The sequence below is a fragment of the Bemisia tabaci genome, chromosome 6, assembly GCF_918797505.1.
Source record: "Bemisia tabaci chromosome 6, PGI_BMITA_v3".
Classification (NCBI taxonomy): domain Eukaryota; kingdom Metazoa; phylum Arthropoda; class Insecta; order Hemiptera; family Aleyrodidae; genus Bemisia; species Bemisia tabaci.
Genome location: NC_092798.1, coordinates 27,430,862 through 27,453,614, shown reverse-complemented (window position 1 = coordinate 27,453,614; position 22,753 = coordinate 27,430,862). Strand labels below are relative to the sequence as shown.

The following is a 22,753-nucleotide window of genomic DNA, read 5'->3' as shown; positions in this document are numbered from 1 at the left end:
ATAAATCGTAGAAAGAACAGTAGCCAATTTTCTTGGTAGTTAGACAAATTATCACGTGGATTACACTCTGTAACAAGGATCGTATAAGGACCGTGTTAATTTATGACTTATTTGTAAAACCGACTATCTACAGAGAGATAATCATGGAAAATGTTCTTTTTAAATTAAGCTGGTAGTTTCTCATTGCAAATTAAGTCCTTAAAGCCGGATGTAACCAAAATCAGCTTAAGTACATTTCATATCGTCTAATGTCCTCCCTTAATTTGACTTTTATACAAGAAATCCAATAAATTTGACACTGCGTAACTTTCCGTAAATTTTCACCAAAATATATAAAGGTAATGCACTCAAAATTGAAAGTCAGGATATGTTTGTTCAGGTTTCTTGTAAAAAAAATAAAAAAATAAAGGAAACTAGGCAACGAGTATTGTAGTTAGAATGGTCTTGGTTAATGCTGTCCGTGTGATCTAAACAGGACGCAGAGTTTAATTCCTGTCCCTCACGGGGCATTGAAATCGTAGCCTTAAGCGCTCTCTATCGAGAGAGAGAGGAATTAGTGATGGCGCCGCTCTCCGACAGGGAGCAAAGTTAGCGCCCTTTGGTTTCAGCAGCGGGAGCCCGGCAGTAATTTCAAAGTTTCAAAAGATGCATCATATCAGACAATTTTCTTATTCAAAAAATTAAGAGATTGTTTAATTTTCAATGGACATTTAGCAGATATACTATTGACTTTTATCACATCAACTAACCCAATAACAAATTCTCTCGATTGATATTTCAGCCCTTTGGAAAATTAAACGGCACTCAGAAAAAACTTCTTAAAAACCGATCTCAATTTTCGTGGCTCATGTAGAATTTTATGCAGCTGTATTATACCCAGAAATATCTGACATGACCATATTGAAAGCATAAGGAAATATTTCCCGTTCCTTTTATTCCCCGTATGTATTCTTTTAAATAATCCTGGACTTTTTCTCAGCGGTCGGTTGAATTTTCATTAAGAAAATGTGCAAAATGCAACAAAATGATCAGAGAAATTTTGTTTACCTGCAAAAACGATGCCACAAAATGAAGAATGAACTCCTAAACACGGTTCACAAAAATATAGATTGTTTCACTGATAACAACTGCACGTTTTAATGACCAAATACGTTTTATGTATTCCATTAGTATATTGTTACATGAATTTTAGTCGAGGTAAAAAAAAATTCGTAGAAAATTTTGCCGGTTCACTTTTTGAGCGAGTATCTCAGAAATAATTAACCAACGTTGAAGAGGATCCAGCTATGGTTTGAACTATCCACTATTGACCCAATCGCATTGTAAATTAATTAAACGAATAAACTAATAAATAATCATCATACATAAAAAGTTACGCACTGCTCGTCGCAAACTGATTTGTTATGTAAAAATATTCAGGTTTGTAATAATGATTAAAAGTAGATGATGGTTTATTTTTTAAGTCAATTTTTTGGTATGTAAGTCAACTTTTAGTTAATAAAACATTAATTGCTTAAAGTTAAACAGACTTAAAGTAAAACAGACACTTAGTGGCTTTGGATAGGTAATAAAATGTTCATAAAAAACACACCGAAATTATTTAGACTACTTTGAGGATTACCATAATATACGCATTTCCACATGTTTGCAATCATCTTTTTCTCAAATTTTGAACAAAAATCCTGAGATAAGTCTCGAATTTTGAAAACCAAGAACGCAATTTTCGTGTCCGGTGAAATTCCCCTATCAAAAAACAATGATGCATTACAATGATCAGAGCAGCGTGTCAAAAGCCAAAAAGGCGCGGTACGCGAGCAACAAACAGAAAACAAGATTCCGTCCGAAGATTTGAATATCAATCAATAAAGCGAGCTGTAAAAGTCAACAGCGCTCAAACCTGATCTCACCTTCGGCATTTAAAGCTTGCACGGGCTCACGCGCTCGAGAACAAGTTTGTAAATTTCCGAAAAAGTATATACGAAATTACATTACACGAAAATAGAGATGGGTGGAAAAACGCTGGGTGCGGAATTTTCAGCGAAGCTCTCAAATATGATTTCCTCGCTCATGAATAGATTGAGCGTGCTGCGCAAACATTTCCAAGGAAAAAACCGCGGACCGACTTTTTATAAATACTTTAAACTATTCTTTACTCGTATTGGAAGTTTTCATGAACCGATGTGAGGGGCCGGGTCTGGGGGGATAATACCGGTAAACCCCATCAAAGACAACATTGCAGGGCCCATTCCCGCACCTATGAGATTGCCGACGACCCAAACGAGGAGAATGAAAATGTACAGGAGAATTATTGGCGGAAAGATCAATGCAAGAACTGCTAAGGCTATGATCCAAGGAAGAGTGAGTGAGGGCATAGTGCTGGCAAGTGCTTCAGCTAGTGCTTCTGGCATTTTGGGACCGTCGCACTGTAATTAATCTGGTGTGATATTGGATATTGTTGTGAAAAAGCACGATGGTCAAAAAACTATCGAGTTGCTTTTCAAAAAAAAAAAAAAAAAATCAACTTATCTGTAAAGCTTTGCTTAAAAATCAAACGTATGAAACATTAGCTCTAAAGAGAAGTTTCTACAAGGAATAGGCTTTAAAGCATCGGTCCTGCCTTAACGCTTGCAGCATTTTAGACCCATGTTGTGCGTCTAAAGATTAAGTTTTATAAACACATTCCTTTCATGAACATTGTCAGTGTGTGTACTTTTCTCGCACCAACATAAACTATTGAAACTCAGTGCGACAGAATCCTCTTAATTTACTTTTTTGCGCACAATTAATTTCGTCGGGGTTTATTTTCATCCATAAAGAATGAAGTGCTGGTTTGATGCGCGGGCACGAGAGGGGAAAATTTTCGATGCAGAACAAACAGGAAATTCAATTTTGAACTGAGCCTTGCAGACGCCCTCCACTCTTTTTGGTGATGCGTAGCTCGTAGATTAGTGATCAAAACAAAGCATCGGTGCACAATGTCGTCTCTCGGCTCATTGTTATGACTCCAAAACAAACTGCCATGAATCTCTATATCGGATTCAAGTTTTCGACCCCGAAATCATACCTGAAAAAGAACGGAACAGTATTTATTTTGTAGCTTAATTTGATTGTGACTTCATGAAGATTTTAAAACAGTGAATGCAATCCGTTCAATAGTTAATGGAGAAAAATGCAAACCTTAATTTTTGCTCCTATTATGTTTCTTTTCTTTGTTGCAAAAGCGGGCTCATTCAGTAATTTGGCACACAATTATTAGATAGTATCCTGGTGGAATGTAATTTTTAATAGAACCCATGACTAATCCTGTTGCAAGTTTATCAATTACAGCAAGCACGATAGCCATTCCTCAATATTCCGTCTGGAAATTCGAGTTTCATGCGAAGCTATCGAAGCTAACAAAACGCACAGTGTCAATCAAACGCTATACATGACTTTTAGTATGAAAAATTTTTGCTTGAAAAATGTTCAGACGAGGAAAAATTTGGAAATAATCTCTTAAGAAAGGTGTACACATTTAACATACACATGGATGAATCCATGGTGAGAGCAGGTTTTAAAGTCGAACCTGTTTCTCTGATCGTCTTGGTTTGGCTGTCGAGAAAAATCGGAACCGCAAAATATACATAATTTCCAGAGGGTTTATGATTTTGTAAATACCTGAAAGAAAAATGAACGCACGTCGAAAATGAAGGATACAACCACAATTCAATTTGACTCTCAAATTGAGTTATGAAGCATTTTCCGAGTTCAGACTATGGCATTGGTTTCTTTGCCAGAGAGTTCAGAATTACAGGTTCCCTTGGTGAAAATAAAACATCATCAATGATCTTCTGTTGTACCTACTTTAAGCTCCTCAATTCCGATCAAAACTTTAACTGTTGTTGGTAAGTAAAAAAGCCAAAATTTTCTCTTTGTTGAAGGATTTGCTTAAATAATCTTACACATGAACAGGTGAAAAAACAGCAGCAGACCATCACAATCTTACAACACTGTGACTCGGAGATTATGAGAGATCTGTGAGAATTTTTAAAAATTTCATGGATTTCATGTAATAGGGGATAGGCACTAGTATATAATTCTTATAGTACAGGATTTTGCTTTAAAAAAAGAAAAGCTGAATTCTGAAATTCAGCACACGAGGTACGCAGGTTAAAGCGGATACTGATTCAGTCATGCGTCAAAACATATACATACAATTCAAAACTTTAAAAATCAGAAATTTTAAAAAACTGTAAGCGAATAAGGACCAAAAAAAAACGTAATTCAGATCCTGAGAACAAACCCATGAAATAACCCACAGAGGAGTATGTTCTGGCATTTTCCTCGCAAACCTTATCAATCAGTATGCACACATCCGATAAAGATGTTTTAATCACCGTGATTTTATCACAATACATTCATAAATACAAATTTTAGTTAAGAGATTGAGGTTTCTAGAGCATTTTTTTCTCGGGTTATATCCGTGAAAAGATAATTTTTCATGCATTTCCTTCAGTGCGAAATTATTTATGGTCAAATTAAGTTTTCACGCAAATGTCATTTTTGTAAAAACGTTCACTGTCATTCAATTTATTGCCGTTTTTTAACTATTTCTATACATTTAGATCATGTATTGCGGCACTTTATATCGACTGGCAATGAGTAATATTATCAAATTTCAGTCAGGAATTTTAGAGTCCAGGCCACGAGACGGGAAATTTCGCAAACACCGGGTGACTTAATCAAACCCCTTTTCTGGGAGGAAGTTTTGGAGTTAAGTCAGGCAGACAGAATATGACTTGACACTTTTTTTCTCTTTCTTCACTTATAGTTGTCACGCATGTGACGAATTCAAAAGGTTTTCAGCGGCCTTGAGACACGTCCAGGTCTCTTAAAAATGACCTACTAACAGATTGATCAATCTAAAGTTCAAGAGGCGAACGAATTGAATGCCCAGTTCCAGGTGCCAATCTGTATGTAGCACTTTTTTTCTGGATTTAATTTGAATGTGACACATGGTCCAAAGGACACCTTTAATAAAGCCACGAGTAAACCATGAATGAGAGTATGAATATGAAAGGAGTAATATTGACTGATTTTATCAATTGGAAGTAACCTTATTCACCTTCCGTATATTACATAGCTAAAGTGAAAATATGAGTAAAGTCAAACCAACTTTAAAAAAATTTCCGATTAATTTTACTTATTCAATTAATTTTCTTTGAAAAAAACTATAAAAAATGTTGAGTTATTCCTGGCTAATTTGCGCGGTCAAATTTTACTTTAAGTTGTACGTCACCCCAATACTTTTTCAGCAACTTAATAAAGATGGAATTTTTGCGCTTATTTGCGATTAAAAATAATTACTCTTTGAGCTCCTCGCGCCTCTTCTATTCTGAAAAGGTTTTTTTTGTTCCATGAAGAGCAACATGTACTTAATGTATCGTTAAAAAGCAAGAAAATGAGTGCTTCGGCATTCAGTTTGACATTTGATGTGCATTCCATTCCAGAGCGTATACTACATCCGAACACCTGGCTGGTATTAATACGTGGCACTGTGGCAGGATCTACTTCTCGCATAAGACGCGTTTACTCGTGTTGGGCACATTTTTTGCAAAAGCCCTGCCAATACTACTAGCAAAAGTTCACGGAACTTTGCGCAAAAGTTAAGTTCCGTAAACCTATCTCTGTGTGAACAAGACCTTCCATTTGTAAGAAATGAACGTAAAAATTAGGCAAGGACAAACATAAATGCAGTTTAATAATTTTAACATCCGCCGCCGCGCCGCGCTGACCGCACTGTGTTTGGCGCAATGCGTGAAGTATTCCTACAATCTTGTAGGCGCTATGCGTTTCACGCCGACCGCCGCTGAACGCACTGCATGTGTTTGACGCAATGCGTGAAGTATTCATGCAGTCTTGTAGGTGCTAATATGTGTTACACGCCGACCGCCGCACAGTGGATTGAGTCAATTAGAGGTCGGACATGCAATTTTTGACAAAAACTGCAAATGTTGATGTTTATTTCGTCACATTTTAAAGTTCAAGGGGTGATACTGGAAGAAAATTTCACGAGAAAACCAATGGAACCACTTGCAGAACATCAGATTCTTTTATAAACGGAGTTATAAGCGTTTAAAGTTTCCAAATTTTGTCCGACCTCTCTCATTGACTCGATTCACCGTTCAGCCCGGTGAGGGCTTCTCTCCTTCATCTCAAGTCCTCATCATCAGTTGCATCAGTTGAGTCCTCTCTGCGCCATGCCGCTCCATGCCAAATTGCGTGTTTGGTTTCTCTCCTGACTCGACTAATTAAAGGTGCTGTATCTTATGTCACCAAAAGATGCTTTTCTTGTTTGTAATTTTTTTTCTAAAACCGGCCATTTTGTAATACCTACATTTTTAAAAAAATGCAAAATTTGCCGCCCCCTAAATTGCCGCCATAGGCCGCGGCCCACGTGGCCACCCCCTTAATCCGGCCCTGATTAGGCGTTGCACTTTCTCACTTTTAAATATATATCTCTTCTTTTTCCCATATCAGAAAAAACTAATAAAACAACTGTGAAATCAGACCTTTAAGCGCTCTCAGGTACAGCAAAAGAAATTGCTTGCTAATTATCCTTTCTGAAGAGGAAAACGTTTTTAAAAAACTTAAATTTAGATATGGTTCGTGGATTATCAATCCAATTAATTTTGGCACTGCTTCAGCTCGCATGGAAACAATAGCATCACAATCCCAACTATACCCTTGGCTGATTTTGGTGCCAGAAATAAGAGTAGTTGTACCTGTCAGATGTACGGTTGAGTCTGCCGAAGTGTGGTCAGATCAACCATAACTCTTGCTAGTACAACTACTCTTATATCTGCCGCCAAAATCTGCCAGTATAGTTGGGATTGTGATACTGTTTTCTGTGAGATCTGAAGCAGTGTCAAGATTAATTGGATTGCGATACTTTTTTTTCAGTAAAATCCTGAAGGAATTTCAAGCCGAGATCATCCTGTCTTTATGATCTGTTTTATCAGAACGACGACAGTTCTAGAAATGAAAATAATGTCATCTGCCGCTGCCACCCCCCCCCCCCCTCCTCCATAGATTCTGGATGGTGGGAAAAGACCTTCGTCGAGGATGATTATCTCTCTTAGTGTAGAGTCTAGATTGAAAACCCCGTGTTCATTCACTTCGTATTTTCTAAAATTTTCATCATGGAAGCCTCAAAATGCATCCAAATAGAGTTAAAATTTCAAAAAATTTCCCTATCTATTTCCTACAACAATTCGAGAGTATTCTTCGCTGAAAGTAAAAAAATAAACATAAGTTTTCCGCAGAAATTAATGGAAAATCTGCGTCATGGATGCCTCAAAATGCGTCAAAAAGAGTTAAAATGTCAAAAATTTGCCCGCCTCCCCTCCCCCCTCCCCCGAGGTTTTACCACTCGGACCTCCCGGTGGTAGGGGGGCCAGCCCCTCTTAACATGACTTATAGGTACGCCCGGATGTCCCTTGGACCAATCTCAGGTGTAGGCTTTTTAAACCCGCACCTGAACGCTTTTTTCACCTTGAACCTGTCGAAGGCGGCCGTAAAATCGCGCGGGTGAGGCGCGTGGCGTCTGATCCCCGACCTGTTGGGGTATCCCCGAAAAACGGCCACCTCCAAGGTCGACCCGCGAGATGCATAATGACACTCGGAGTGAAATCGGATTTCCATAAAATCTCGTCCCCCAACAACGTGCGCCCGGGTTCGGCAAACACTAACCAGTCACCGAGATCACCGAGCGCGAAATCCTCGGATCTCATTTTTTCCGCAGCGAGCAGGAAAATTATAGTCGTCGATTGGTCCAGCCGTAAAAAGAGCCCGGCATATTCGGCGGTATTAATATAAAACCTCCCACCTCGACCGCTTCATTCATGTGCTCTAGCTAGTCCGTGCGGTAGACCGTCCTTGCACGCATTTGAGGAGTTTTCATAGTGTTCGGTCTTGTGTTTCATCCTTTGGATTATTTTGACATTGGAAATGGAACGTTTTTCATCGGTTAGTAAAGTGATTTTCTAAAATTTCTAACGTTTTAAATACTTCGCTCTTTGTGATTCAACTAGTGACGTTTATTTGACCCAGTTTTTCGCTCGACCGAAAGAAGTGTTATGATTGAGGTGTACACACAATATTAATCGTCAGCTGATATATTTTTAACCTGGTATTTCTTTAAAATAGAAACACGGGAACTATCCTCGTCTTGTCCCTACATTATTTTCTGTATAAAAAATTTTAAGGTTTTGCTCCGCGAAACAGCTCATTTTCAAGGACTGTAAATTTGAAAAAAAATAAAATAAAATGCCTTCAATTCTTCGAAAGTTGGCATCAGAGCACCACCTGGTTCATTAATTTAAGTTCCTACGAGGTCTTTGGACTAAACTAAAAATTGAAGGGTTACGCGTCATATAGCGAGGAGAGCACTTCGGTCACACGGAGAGCTCATGGACTGTAGATTTTGAAAAAATGCCTTTAATTCTTTGAAAGTTGGCTCAAAAGCACCATCTGAGTCATTAATTTAAGTTCCTAAAGGATTCATGGACTAATCTCATAATTGCAGAGGGGCCGATAGGAAACGCTCAATTCTCTGATAAATGAGTCGGAGCGCTTCTAGATAATAGCAGCAAACGCTTTGAGTCAGGTGAAACCTAGGAATTCAAATGCATTATATAATGCATCATATACTATTTCCAAAATTACTCCGTAGGTAATCACAAAGCAAAATTAGACAACTAATTAGATACATACTCACATTACAAAGGTACTATGAATCATCAAGCTAACGCCAAGAACTGACACTTAGATCTTTATTAAAAACTAATATGTTTGTTGTTAATGAATTTAGAATCCCGGCAGATTCCATCTTTTGCGGTTCCTTTTTACGAGGTACTAAGCACAAATATAATGTAATAATTCGGCACAAATATGACTGATTTAATGCTTGTTAATGAAGGAGGTTATAATTGTTATAACGTGACGTTTGTTGACTTGTCTCTCGTTGACGTTTGTCGATGGCGCTCTCTATTGTTTTCGCTTTGAGTTACGGGGATACGCGGTAAGGAGATGGCGCTCCTGGCGGGCGTGTCGTGAACCTTCCAGCAGGTAGATTCGCCCGCCAAATTTAAAATTTGGGAGATGCTAAGCGAAAACCGTTTAGTTTTAAGACTATTTGAACATCGAATAGTCATTCTACCCATTCAAGTAGATATTTGATGGCTTTTGACCGTGCTTAAGGAGAGATTATAATATAAATTTTTTTTTAAAAAAAAAAAGAAGAAAAAGTGTACTTTAATCCCGTTCTCTCCTTTGTGCTGCACTGAAAAAAGTTTGGTAAAGATTACAAAAAGTCTATACTTGATATGTACACAGTGATACTTTTTGGTGAAAATATACTCAAATTTATAGCGATATGACCAGAACTGTGGTGATACTTGCCATAATATGGTAAATGCAATCATAGAGTCTAGTGTTCATTACCATACTCGGATCACTAAGTCACAGTATGATAAAATCTACCATATTAATTTCCAGTGGGTGCTTATTTTATGTTTGAAGGCAGGATGAATCATCTAAAAACGAAGTTTTAGGAAATTATCGTCGGCAGAATCTTTTATGTACTTAACCTTGCCTCTCGTGTTTATAAGATGCCTTCAATTCTTATTTCTTAAATTTTATATTATTTCAATATCCTTGGTAGGATGAAAAGTCATTAGAATTAGTTTCCGCAAAGTTTAGCTAAGATAATCGGGAGATTTAAATTTTAGACCGGATAGTCTTTAGAGAATCATTCAACCTGTTGGGAATTTATCCTCATTTGTTAGTGTAATGAAGAGAGCCTGCACGAGACTTCACCAGCTTGCTAATGTAGCAGTTGAATCTCAATCTTACGCAAAACTAATTATCTACTTATGTAAACAATAAGATGTCGCACTTTGAAGGAATATAAGTCGTGATAAAAAACATCGATGAAACTTACTTATTTTAATTATTTGATTCATTTATTTCCTCGTAAAAATAAGGTAAATGAGGAGTTGTAAATCAAAAGTCAGCTAAGACAGTAGTTTAAATCATTCAGTTGATCTACTTATGTGAATATTTTAACGGGGAATGACCCTTTAGCCGGGCTTTTAAGGACTGTGGTGCCCGCAACCTAATTTCTCTCTTTTTTTCTCGTCGGATTGAAATAGGTCAATGGTTCAAGGATTGGATACATATGCATGAAATGTGAAAGCGCACTTGGCACAGATCCAATTTTAATGCAGTTGAAATTACGGTTTTTAAACCAGTAGGTCACCGGTAATTCATTCAATGTTAAGACGGGTTGAATCACATTAATATACAGGGTGTTCGAAAAGTCCCCTCCCCCCCCTCTAACTTTTGACCTAATTGAGGTAGAGATTTGAAACTTGGAGGGTGTTCCTATATCAAAGGAAGCTACTTTTTGACCCCCCCAAAATTTTGGGGGGGCCCCATTTTGGGGGGGTTACGGACCCTAACTTTTAATTTTCAAATGGGAAGACCCCCTTTGTGATACCTCGTTCGAAAGAGCATAAAAAAAGAACATTTTTCGCGCAAACCGGAAGTCATTATCTCAAACCGTTTCAAAATGGCGGCCGGTCAAAGTTCCAAATGGCCGAAAATTGGCACCTCTGCTATTTGCACATGGATTTGCTTGAAACTCGGTATCTGGGGGTATTTTGGCACGAGAAAAACGAATTTAACGTTAGATTTTCAAAAAAACCCTAATTTATCAAAATGGCGACCGGTTTAGGCTCAAAAAGGCCGAAAATTTGACAAACTCGATTTTTTTGCACCTGAAATTCGGTATCTGGGGGTATTTTGACCCGAGAATAACGAATTCAACGTTAGATTTTTAAACAAACCCTAATTTTTCAAAATGGCCGCCGATTAAAGTTCAAAATGGTCAACAATTGGCAACCTCGACTTTTTGCCGATAGATTCGCCTCAAACTCGGTGTTTGAGGGTATCTGGGTGGGAGACAAACGAATTCGACGTTATTTCACCGAGTTTGAGGCGAATCTATCGGCAAAAAGTCGAGGTTGCCAATTGTTGACCATTTTGAACTTTAATCGGCGGCCATTTTGAAAAATTAGGGTTTGTTTAAAAATCTAACGTTGAATTCGTTATTCTCGGGTCAAAATACCCCCAGATACCGAATTTCAGGTGCAAAAAAATCGAGTTTGTCAAATTTTCGGCCTTTTTGAGCCTAAACCGGTCGCCATTTTGAAAAATTAGGGTTTTTTTGAAAATCTAACGTTAAATTCGTTTTTCTCGTGCCAAAATACCCCCAGATACCGAGTTTCAAGCAAATCCATGTGCAAATAGCAGAGGTGCCAATTTTCGGCCATTTGGAACTTTGACCGGCCGCCATTTTGAAACGGTTTGAGATAATGACTTCCGGTTTGCGCGAAAAATGTTCTTTTTTTATGCTCTTTCGAACGAGGTATCACAAAGGGGGTCTTCCCATTTGAAAATTAAAAGTTAGGGTCCGTAACCCCCCCAAAATGGGGCCCCCCCAAAATTTTGGGGGGGTCAAAAAGTAGCTTCCTTTGATCTAGGAACACCCTCCAAGTTTCAAATTTCTACCTCAATCAGGTCAAAAGTTAGAGGGAGGGGAGGGGACTTTTCGAACACCCTGTATAGAGATATAATAATTGAATCCATCAAAAATGGAGTCATCTCGGTGTTAATTTTGTTCAATTTGCTTCATTTCTTAATAATTTCTTAAAAGCATCTTCTTCATAATTTTTGCAATTAAAACTCCATCCAATTGGCTTCTAACCAAATGAATACCCTCATTTCTAAAGCGAGAGGGGACCTAAGTAAACTCATCACCAATTTTAAATAGTAAGAAATATTGAAATTGGATGAGGTGTATTTTTACAATATTTGATCATTTCATTGATTTCTCCACTGAAACATCCTATCAGTATGCTCTAGTATTAAACGCAAATAATCTGAAGTTTTTGTGCTTTATTGTGCAAGTATGTGCATAGTGTGTGTTCTAAACAATAGGTGTCCAGATCGAAGTAAAGTTTCACAGTCTGAACTTGACCGTCCAATCATTTCAACTTAAGTACAAAAGAACAATCAATGACAGCTAAAAACTACAGCAACTCTCCCATGAACACTTAAACACTGACGTAACCTGAATGAACTTAAATCCATAAAATTAAATTTTTGCTCACCTACTAACACTGGAACTAAATAATAAGAAAATGCAACAGGCACTGCTCTGCCTGTTTTCGAATTCAAGTGGAGAGAATCCACAACAGGGAGATACAACGTTTCGGTACGAAATGAGTTTGCAACGATAATGCAAATTAGACTTATGGTCACTAATTATCGCTTTTAATTGATTCTGATTAGTCAGAAATGACTGGTGGACAAAAAGAGTAGCAATAAAATTTCGAGACATTTCCGACACGAACGTGAAAAGTCCATACCTTCCGGATCCAAGATCTCTTCAATCGTGAACTGAAAATTTAGTATTCTGTGCAGGTTTTCCCCAACCATTGGCAACGTTTTACTTATAATGAATCACAGTTGCCAAATTGGAATATAATTTTCTTTAATTTTTCATCTCGAACGTAATTGTTTTCGGACAAAAACGGCAAATTGAGTTTCAGTGACACATTCCTATTTTACTGCCACAGTTTGTAATGCATCCCCACACACATACATGAAACAATGTCTTTTGGCTTTTATTACTTCAAGGCGATGGGCCAAAAACTCGTTCATAGGTTTATGGCAATTATGTTTCGGGTTTGTTTCTTTGGTCCCTAAAATTGGTAATGAGCTCTTTATACTTATAAACTCTTGTACTTGAGGGTACCATGATAGTTATATGTAACCACACATAATGGTGGTGCAAGAGGGGGGGGGGGGGTTGACGGGGGTTGTCTCGCGGAAACACGTGGGCCTAAAACGCTATTTTGTACACTCTGTATTATTGTTCTTATTTCGATAAAAAACTTATCCATTTGTTGTTTTGTTTCATTCCAGTCGCCCTGTCTGTTTTCATTTTAATCAACTCACGGCTAAATGCTGCTGGTGGTAGTGAAAGAAAATGGCAGCAATCCTAGGAAGGGTATACCAAACTTATCACTGGCTAAATGTCGACCTCCAGGGTAAATATCGTAATTTGCAGTTTCATTTCTTATGACTATATCACTTGAGAGTAAATGGGGTCTCTTAGATAAATCGTATTTTATTTCTATTCTAAAAAGATTGCATCAATAGTTGGGTCTTCAATCTAGAGGAAAAGGAATGGACAGGTGGGCCCGTACGAGAGACCGCTTGAATTTGAGGCGATAGATGTTACAATCACATGAAGGCTATTTTTCTGTGAAATCATGGATTGCAAATTAGAAACATTTCCATCTTACGAATGGACATAGTTTTTTCACATTATTATTTTCACGGATCCAGTTTTAAATTCTATGTATGTACACTTGCCAGTGAGTACCAAGGCACATGACCTTTGCCAATCAAGAATTGTACGAGGAAAATGGGACCAGTGGCGTGGCGTGAATGATCGATTATCGATATTTCTCCATTTGAAGCTATGGTAAAGAGTCGATTATTAATGTGTTCGTTCCGAACACCCTGTTTATCGATATTTTTTCATAGGTTTGAATAACAGATCCATCGATATATCGCAAAGCACGCCACGCCACTAAATGGGACGATCCGTCCTACTCATTCATCCTTAAACTTTCTTAAAGAGGACAATTTTCTTTGACTCTCTATAGCACTGAAAGCATCCGATATGAGTGCAAATTAGACCCTAAAGGAGAATTAAAGATATGGGGTTCGTCTTAGCCGTGCCCTAAAGTCAGATTTATACGTCCTCGACCCGCCTCGACGTGTTCTATTGCGCACTGTGCAGCTTCTCGGCCCATCAATGTATTGTTCCTAAAACCATTTAATTTAAATGAAATTAATAAAATTGTAAAAATATAATGTTGCAGTATGTAATATGTTTCATGAATGTGCTTTAGATTGATAATTCCGGTCAATGGTTAAAACTCTTAATATCATTGATTTATATGACATACTACATACATTGTGCCGATTCAAACAACGGGCACAAGCAAATTCCTATTTGAAATCAATAATATCCCTATCACAATCTTACGTGACCTTTTCAATAGGAATATATTCTGCAACCAAAGATAGATATCTGCTCTGCCTAGTACTTTACAGCGTTTTGTCTAATAATACACGGAGAAAAAAACTTCGTGCATGGGACCCGAAGTTAAGGTCTTATAGATCTCTAAAGTTTTCGGATCACGCATCCAAAAGCTTGAGGCCCAACTACCGAAGTTCGGGTCAGACATCTGAATTACTTAGGTACGTACCGGATACTTCAGATGTGTGACCCAAACCCTTCAGTATGTACCTAAGTACTTCAGATGTCTGACCCAAACCTCGGCAGCTGGACCTCAAGTTTTCGGATGCGAGATCCGAGAACTTCAGAGATCCATATTCCCATGCACGAAGTTTTTTCTCCGTGTACCAAGAGTATCATATATATTTAAAACTATGCACGGGTGTATACGCAGTAATTACCACTTGCAAATCTGATAATTTTTTTTTTTTTCTTTACAGATGAGAGGACAAAAGACTGGCCTTTGATGAGCTCTCCATGGCCAACATTAGGCTTATTAGTATTTTACAATTACTTTGTACAGAGCTTAGGTCCACGGCTTATGAAAGATAGGAAGCCATTTAAATTAGATGGAGTTCTAATCGTATTTAACGTTGTACAAATTCTAGCAAATATATTATGTTTATATGAGGTAAGCAAAGAATTATTTTTCGAATTTTAATTTCTAGCTTTATGATTAGATCGAAAAATTGTTGGAAATGTCTTGAAAGGAATTAACGCATACGAAAGACAATATCACAGCGAGGATGATATTTTTATGAGGGCTCTGTTAAATCCGTGGAAATTATGTGCTAACAGGAGTGTCTAATGAGATTATTTGGGATGACTGAATATTTTTGAACGAAAACAACATAAGAAATTGAAATTTGGTTCTTGAGCTCGGTTTTCTTCTGGCAGGAGGAGGCGGGAGGTCAAACTTTTGAACTCCTCCACTACATGGGGCTATATTTCTCCTGTTCTCCTGGACGATTATTCGTGGGAGAGAGAATAGAGAGAGCAAAAATTTGAAACTCTTAAAAATAAAATTTTGGCCATCCATGTTGACTTCAAGCGTCAACTCTTTTCCTGCAACTATTCGGCTCCTCAAAATATGTAAATGAGATATCTTGTGCCTTCTCCATCCAAGGCCGGATTTACCTACTTGCCGCCCATGGGCCGCCTGTATTTTTCCGCCCCCTCCTCTTTCGTTTTGAAACATCAGTAGATCGTATTCGACAGTGGTTCGCTGTATCGTTCGGTTCAAAACAATAGAACATAACCTCAGACAAAAATTTTAGGATTTAATTTGGAAAAGCTGAAAATGATAAAATTCCCAACAATTTCACTTTCCATCGCCATTTGGTACTCGAGAGAATAAAAATTCGATCACATACGACCCGTTACCTCAGATTTCTAAATTGACTTTTGAGGCTGTGGTTACATATTGAACCAATCGATATCAATATAATCTCACCTGTGTGATCTGTCGCATACGATCTTTCTCAGTTTTTTCAGGTGTGACTAGATCGAAAGCCTCGGGTCTAAACAGGAAATCGACCGAAAGGAATCGTAATTTTATCATTCCAGGGCCCGCTGAGAAGTAAAACGTTCCTTTGGAGAAGTAAAAGGGGTCTTGATTTAAAAGTTGAAGTTCTTTGTAAAACTTCAAAATTATTCTCTCAAAATCAGGAGGTACGTAAAACTCTAACCTGAATCGACACCAGGGAGTTCAAAGTTAGATCCATCCCTGATTAAGGTGCTGATTCTTACGGAAAGGGCTCTGTTACAAGTTGTTGAATTTACGTAAAAGCTTAGAAAAAAGATAAATATTTTTTAAGGTAATCAGCCCCATATAATATGAATTGGACGGTGTCAAAACTTCTCGGTGCTTTGATGGGGCCAATGAAGACCATCATTTTTTCTTTCAATTGCCAATTGAAATATCATAGAATACAATATTTCATAATTACAGCATGTGCTCACAATTAATTAATTTTGTTTCAGTGCCTCAAACATGGATGGGGCGGAAGGTATAACTGGATCTGTGAGCCTTTTGATAGAGCCCCAACGCCGGAGAACATTACGGTGAGCCTTTCGAGGTTTTTGTTTTAAATAATCATTATTTTTTTATGAGAAAAAATATTTACCAGTTGTCCGTAGAAAGAAATTTTGCAACGATATATTATATTGAAATATAACTTTTCCGCGCATTTTTCAATAAATGAAAGAGAAGGAAATGAATAAAAAAATGGTGAATTTAATTGACGGCAGGTTTGCGTGAAGAAGAGAACAGCATCATGCACCTCCGAAACTGACGCATTTATTAAAATGTGTGTCAAAAATGCTTACTTACATGTGTTCGTCAAGGAAACAGATGTAATTCGCGTGTCCACAAATGTGGCCACTTGAGGAAAACAAAAATTAAGATTCATCAGATAAATTGCCGATCCACTCTCAACTTAATGTAAAACAATGCTGTACAAATTTTACTTGTCATTGACTTAAAAATCCGGCATTCAGTAGAGAAGAGAAGTTGTTTACGGAGGGCGAATTACGCGCATATTAAAGTTCCCCACGATTGCCAAGTTTCAACGTAAACTCTCAGCATTCACTGCAAGTATAAATGTTGGAGATGCACAAAAAATATCTAATTATTTTGCAGTCATACTTAATATCATCATCAGTCAATTTCAAAGTATCGATATTTTCGCCCCTGAGGTTTGTCATAACTCAATATGGATTTCTGTGATATTTTTTACAAATTTTCCAGAATGTATAATTTTTTAAATTTAAATTTATTTATTTTATTTAGTTTTTTTCTGATTGACACAAGTTAATATTTTTGGAACTAAAAATTGTATGAACTTACGAAACATTTACGTATAGTGTTGCTCAAAACAGGGCAATGGCTAGATTTTAGAAACACGCAATACAGTTTTAATGTATGAAAATCTCCGCGTATATTTCCTTTTTTATAAAAAATTTGACTTTTATCATGGCTTAAAGTTTTCACTAATTAACTGTGACAAGGTGAATAAGAATAAAAAAATGTTCAGAAATAATAACGAGTTATTTTCTTTTTTTTATTTAAAAAAAAAAAAACAGCTTTTATCTATAACATTTCATGAATTTTGCATTATTTTACAGGTTGCTCGAGTCGTGTACGGCTACTTTTTGCTCAAAGTTTCAGATTTGTTAGACACAGTAAGTAAACTTCTCATTGCCGTTTGTATAATATGTATTTTCCCGACGACATAAGACGTCTAAGAACAACATAGGCTCTTTGGGAAAGTGAATATAGTTTTGGAACTTATAAATATGTTGATTAATTTTTGCCTCAAAACATCTCAATGGTGGCACAAAGTCCTGTCATCAAAGATTTTCGGTTGAGTTTGTATAATTATTAGGAGAGGCTGGAGGAGAAATCACACGGGAACAGATGGGGATGTATGAAAAAACATAAATGCTGATGCTCTTCATTTGAAAGAACAGCAAGTCTAAATCTTCTTAGTTTCAAAATCGCCTTCATTTTCTCTGAATACCATAAACTTACTTCGACGTGCGAATGGTTGCTTGATTCAATCCTGTACTCACTATTTAGAGCAGTTAGGACTAAAGGAATTCGATTGCATTCCGATACAAAGTCTCTCATCCGACCTTATTTCTTCATTGGTGAATAAAGGAGTGTTTGATTTTGTAAATTTCTGGAAATAATATCAATCACAAAGAATTTACAAAAATTTCACAGAGGAAACTTTCTACCGTTCTTATAAAGTTAATACATATATTCCTTATTAAAAGTCAGCAACTTTAAACTACAACTAGCTCGTTCCTGTTCTCTTCCTTTAACTTCTCTGAATGAGAAAAATGAGTCAGTTATTTTGTAAATCTTCCAAAACTAGCAAATATTGAACTTCCAAATTAAACCGCTTACTTAAGAGGAAAACTTGATTATAATCCCTTATTCCGCTGATGCCATCAAACGTACGCAACACAAAGAGAATCGTAAGCCAAGTACTTTACACACATACTAACATTTAATCAGTTAGCTACAACTGGATTCTAATCCACAAAATTTACGATTGAATAAGATAGATTTAATGAAAATTTTAAAACACTTAACTTGATTACATTAAAATTAACTTTCAAAATAAATAAATCATAATCGGAAGTATTCTCTAAAAAATTATTGAAACTGGCTTCCCGCGGGACATTCGTTCTTCTCTAGAGCGAATCATGAGCTAACGATGAAACAAAACAAAAAATCGATACCGAAAAAATTGTCTAATGAATGAGTATCATAGCTCAGATGTGATGCTTGTGGCTTATGCTCACAACATTTTACCCTAAAGACGGTATGAGAATTTTCTTTGGGTTCTACTGAAGTATAATTCAGGAATGTGAGTTCGTTTTACGATTTTAAAAAAACGCACGTAACAGGTTAGTAATTATATGTATACTGTGTTTGACTCTCTGCTGAATTGGCACTTTCTCACGGCTTTTAAGTTTCGAGTTTGACACCCGCAGTACGAGTTTATTGATAGGATGCGTCAAACAGCAATATTGCGCCTTAACGCGACCTTGGCATCAAGAGTTATGATAGGTCATTGTCCTTTTTTTTGTCCCATTTCATTATCCTTGCAATCTGTGGCGTGGCGTGCTTTTCAACAATCGATTGCACTGTCATTTAAACCTATAAGGAAGGATCGATAAACAGGGTGTTCGCAAAGACCTCTTTAATAGTCGATTCTTCACCACAGCCTCAAATGGGAAAATATCGATAATCGATCATTAACGCCACGCCACTACCGCAACGTTATGGGTCGTTTATGAACCCGACATAAATCAGTAATAGATCTGCAATGAAGTAGGTGAGAGAACCAGACGTAGCATTTTTTGTGTCCACGGCGGTCAAGGCGTCACGACGGGCAAAAACTGGACTGTGACCAGATTTAGAATATCTTTTACACAGTGGCGAGGCGTGAATGATTGACTATCGATTTATCCCCATTTGAAGTTGTGGTAAATAATCGATTATCAAGGTGTGCGTTGCGAACACCCTGTGTATCGGTCCTTTTCCTTAGGTTTAAATGGCAGATCAATCGATATATCGCAAAGCACGCCACGCCACTGCCTTTAAATGACGCGTTAAGAAATGAATTCGCTATATTTATGCTTCGGTTGATGGAGAACGACTATCATTGAAGTATATTTATAAAATGAATATGCAATTCGTTAAAACTGCAGTAGATCATATAATTTATGAGTTCGACACGCAACTAATCAATGAATCATGGCCAGAGAGGGAGGGGGAAGAGGAAAATTACCAAAACCCGTGGCTCGTTCAATTTATGGTTTCTTTATCGATAATTTTTACGTAAGGACCACCAAATTCAAATTACTCTGATAGCCTTGATAATCGTTAATTATCGTATGTTTTTTGGGAATAGACAATTATGTAAAGTAACTTACAGGGGGGCCATTGTAAAACTTATATCTCGTATCTTAACCGTATGGTTATTGACTTTTTAGACAAAACCTTCAATCCGTAACTTAAAATTTAACGATGTAAACACACTCTCTACTTTCTGGAGGACAGAGGAAGGAGCGAAGCATTGAAAAACTTAATCGAATGGATGTACAAACATAACGACGGCGTGAGTCCGCAATCACATATCTCGTTTGCGGTGTCTGAAAATCTCCGCCTCTATGTTATTTTTTTAAAGGAGAACAAATTGAAATCATTCCATGAAGTTTTTGCAGAATTTCCTTCGCACAGACGAAAAATCACGGCAGTTTTAAATAATTGCCGTTAAGTGGTTTTCCGTTTGAAAAATAAAGTATGACAGGAAGTCTGCGACGTCGCAAACCGAGTTATGTGATTGCCGACTTACGCCATCGATAAGGGAATGGATGATTGTGGAACCACCCAACAACTCACAAAATTTTCCTTCAAGCAGCGTGTGCTATTAAATTTTGTTTTGTTTTACTCCTGAATTGAGTTTTAATTAAAAGGTACAAGTCTCGTCCTTGCACTTTCATTACTTTGATATGAATCATGATTCATTTGCACTGTGAGTGTGCACTTATAAAAGGTCAAAAGTGTAAACATGAGGAGATTACATTCACAGACTAAGCAGAGTAATTTAAATATTAAAATTCTTGACGGCATTACTCACTAGAACATCCACAACAATACCCACGTGTTTTCCTTGTCCTTGCTCTTCAAACGCGTAACCCCTCTACCTCAGCTTCTCGCTTTAAAATCTCATCCAATTATCGCTACATGTCAGTCTGTAACGTGCATGCGAATATCTATACGGGGCGAGGAAATTTATATTGGTTTTACCAATATCAGCATTTCAAGATTTTATAAAGTTATTATAGAGTATATTTATTTACTTTTGAAAAATCGATGAAACCTCTTAGTCCATGATTTAACTTCATGTCAACGTGGACTAATACGATGTGAGGAATCTGAGCTTTTTTTTCCTATTTTACACCAAACTTGGCACTGTGCACCGCGTCACCGCTTAAAATTTTATTTTGTAAATTTAAATTCATATGAGTAACGCGTAACGCCTGTAGCGCGAAACGGTTTGGGAGATTGGACCGCGGAGTGGTCGGTATAAGCACCTAGTTTAGTTTAAAATTGCAAATAGGCGAATAACGTCTTCAAATATCCTCGTACAGACAGTGGAAATAAATTGATCCATTCACAGCGTGTGCTAGGCCATATCATCGAACATTGATCGCCAACTGCGAGCAAACGTATGTTTACGGTGTTTTTGAGAGTGACTTCCTACTTTCAAAATAAAGCGCCTTTGTTTATTCTGCTGTTATTTTTTCTTTGTTTATCTAAAAGAGCCTCATAGACTTTGGACTAACTGTAGATGATCTAATAGATTGAACGTTTCCATGCATATCGGTGCCATGAAATCTTTATGGATCTACCAAACTTAAAGAACTAATTCATAAAAAAAGGGGAAGAGAAGATCTTTTATCGCGAAAGAAATGCCTCAAAAATCGAAGGAGAGGAAATAATTCTGTCCTTCCTGGACAACGGCTAGATGAATAACTAATTCACACCGGAGGCTGAATTTCGGCTGGTGCATCGGCACCACGAGAGTGTGGATTGGGAAATAGGATGGGTGATATTCTTCACAGTAAAAAAAAAAATATCTCAAAGAATCTATCAAGGAAGCACCTCTTCAATTTTTTTTTGGTGTTATTTTTTTATTTGAGCCTTTTAAAATACGGTTATGTATGTATGCTATAACCGAATGCCTTCCCTTTTCCCACCCGAGGAGTGAATGACAATGAGCAACGAAGTACTAATGAATGGTAACTTTATATTCGCTATAATTGACGGTATCATGACTGATTAACGGAATCACATTCATCTGGATTATAAAATTGCAGCCTGGACTCTTTTTGAGAGCTTATTTTAGCTTCAGAGTCGATTTCAGAGAAAATCAGTGGCATTATTGTGTTTCTTGCGAAATTTTACGAGAGTATACGTATACTTAAAACGCAAATTTTTTACGTGTGCAAGAGCTTTATTGCTGCCAACCTTCAATCATTGAAAATCCAAATAGGTACATTAAAAAAATAGAAACTGGTAAATTACGCCGATTTAAAAGAGGGTCGACGGGAAATCGCGCCGATCTGAGAAAAAGCACGAATGGAAAACTGCGCCAATTCCTCATATTTCCATATTCACTTTTGCTACCATATAAGCGTACATGATAAGACTATTTTCACAGCAGATTTGCGATATCGCTGATATTTTTACGTAAAGCGTGCTTAAATCTCAAGTTGTTGTATCACTTTAAAATCATTTAGATAATCTGAGAAAATCTCTAGAAAATCTAAAGAAGCATTAGAGTGAAGAAGCAGACGTGACAACAGAACTTGATACATCTCCACGTTCAGTGAAGGTCAATGTTTTGTTTTATCGATGGTTGTATGTTTTTTGTCCAGGTATTTTTCGTATTAAGGAAAAAGAATGGTCAAGTTTCATTTCTCCATGTATATCACCACACCGGTATGGTCATGCTCACATGGAGTGCTACGAAGTGGCTTCCAGGTACGTTTTCTACTTTCTCATATAGGCTAAAAAAATACCGTATCATTTGTCTGCCGAGACACCGAAGAGAACAGTTAGTGTAAAAATAAAGATATGCAAAATGGAATTGGTTGTCTAAGCGACAAATTTAGTGGAATCCTCCATCTCTTAATATTGTCACTAACTACCTGTTAGATGCTTAGACATGACGGCTCAGAAGATTGACAATCTGCAAATCTTACCCCGGGAAAAAATATGTGAGGACTTTTTGATTTTATACGTCGTAGGACACCGGTATGTGTTACTTTCTACTTGCTTATTTCTTTCTGTCTTGGTCTCGTCCGTGTTTTTTCGAGCATAGTTTTGCAAAAGTTATGGCACGGGCATTCTACGGGACTCGGGCACTATCTTGCCTTTCACCATGAGAATGCACCACAGTAAAATTCAGGGAACATGTCAGTGCAAACGGAATTACAATCAATAAAAGTTAGAATATTAGTTATAAT

The 22,753-nt window shown here is 37.2% G+C and overlaps 1 protein-coding gene and 1 long non-coding RNA gene across 4 annotated transcripts in view; one reads left to right on the top strand and one right to left on the bottom strand.

The window, feature by feature from the left end:
* Positions 1–22,753, top strand: part of LOC109033614 (very long chain fatty acid elongase 7) — a 34,278-nt gene that overhangs the window by 5,814 nt on the left and 5,711 nt on the right. For 2 of the 3 annotated variants that reach the window (XM_019046308.2, XM_019046307.2), the window contains exons 2-6: positions 13,033–13,157; positions 14,641–14,831; positions 16,184–16,264; positions 17,327–17,383; positions 22,163–22,268. In XM_019046308.2, the coding sequence (XP_018901853.1) occupies positions 13,097–13,157; positions 14,641–14,831; positions 16,184–16,264; positions 17,327–17,383; positions 22,163–22,268 (496 nt within the window). In that variant the 5' untranslated portion in view covers positions 13,033–13,096. Of the gene's footprint in view, positions 1–7,862; positions 8,008–13,032; positions 13,158–14,640; positions 14,832–16,183; positions 16,265–17,326; positions 17,384–22,162; positions 22,269–22,753 lie in introns of those variants that run through there. The other variant, XM_019046309.2, reaches the window with a different exon arrangement.
* Positions 1,428–12,893, bottom strand: LOC140224877 (uncharacterized). The gene is made up of 2 exons (XR_011900085.1): positions 12,216–12,893; positions 1,428–3,064 (listed from the first exon to the last, which is right to left on the bottom strand). It is a non-coding gene; the product is annotated as an uncharacterized lncRNA (long non-coding RNA).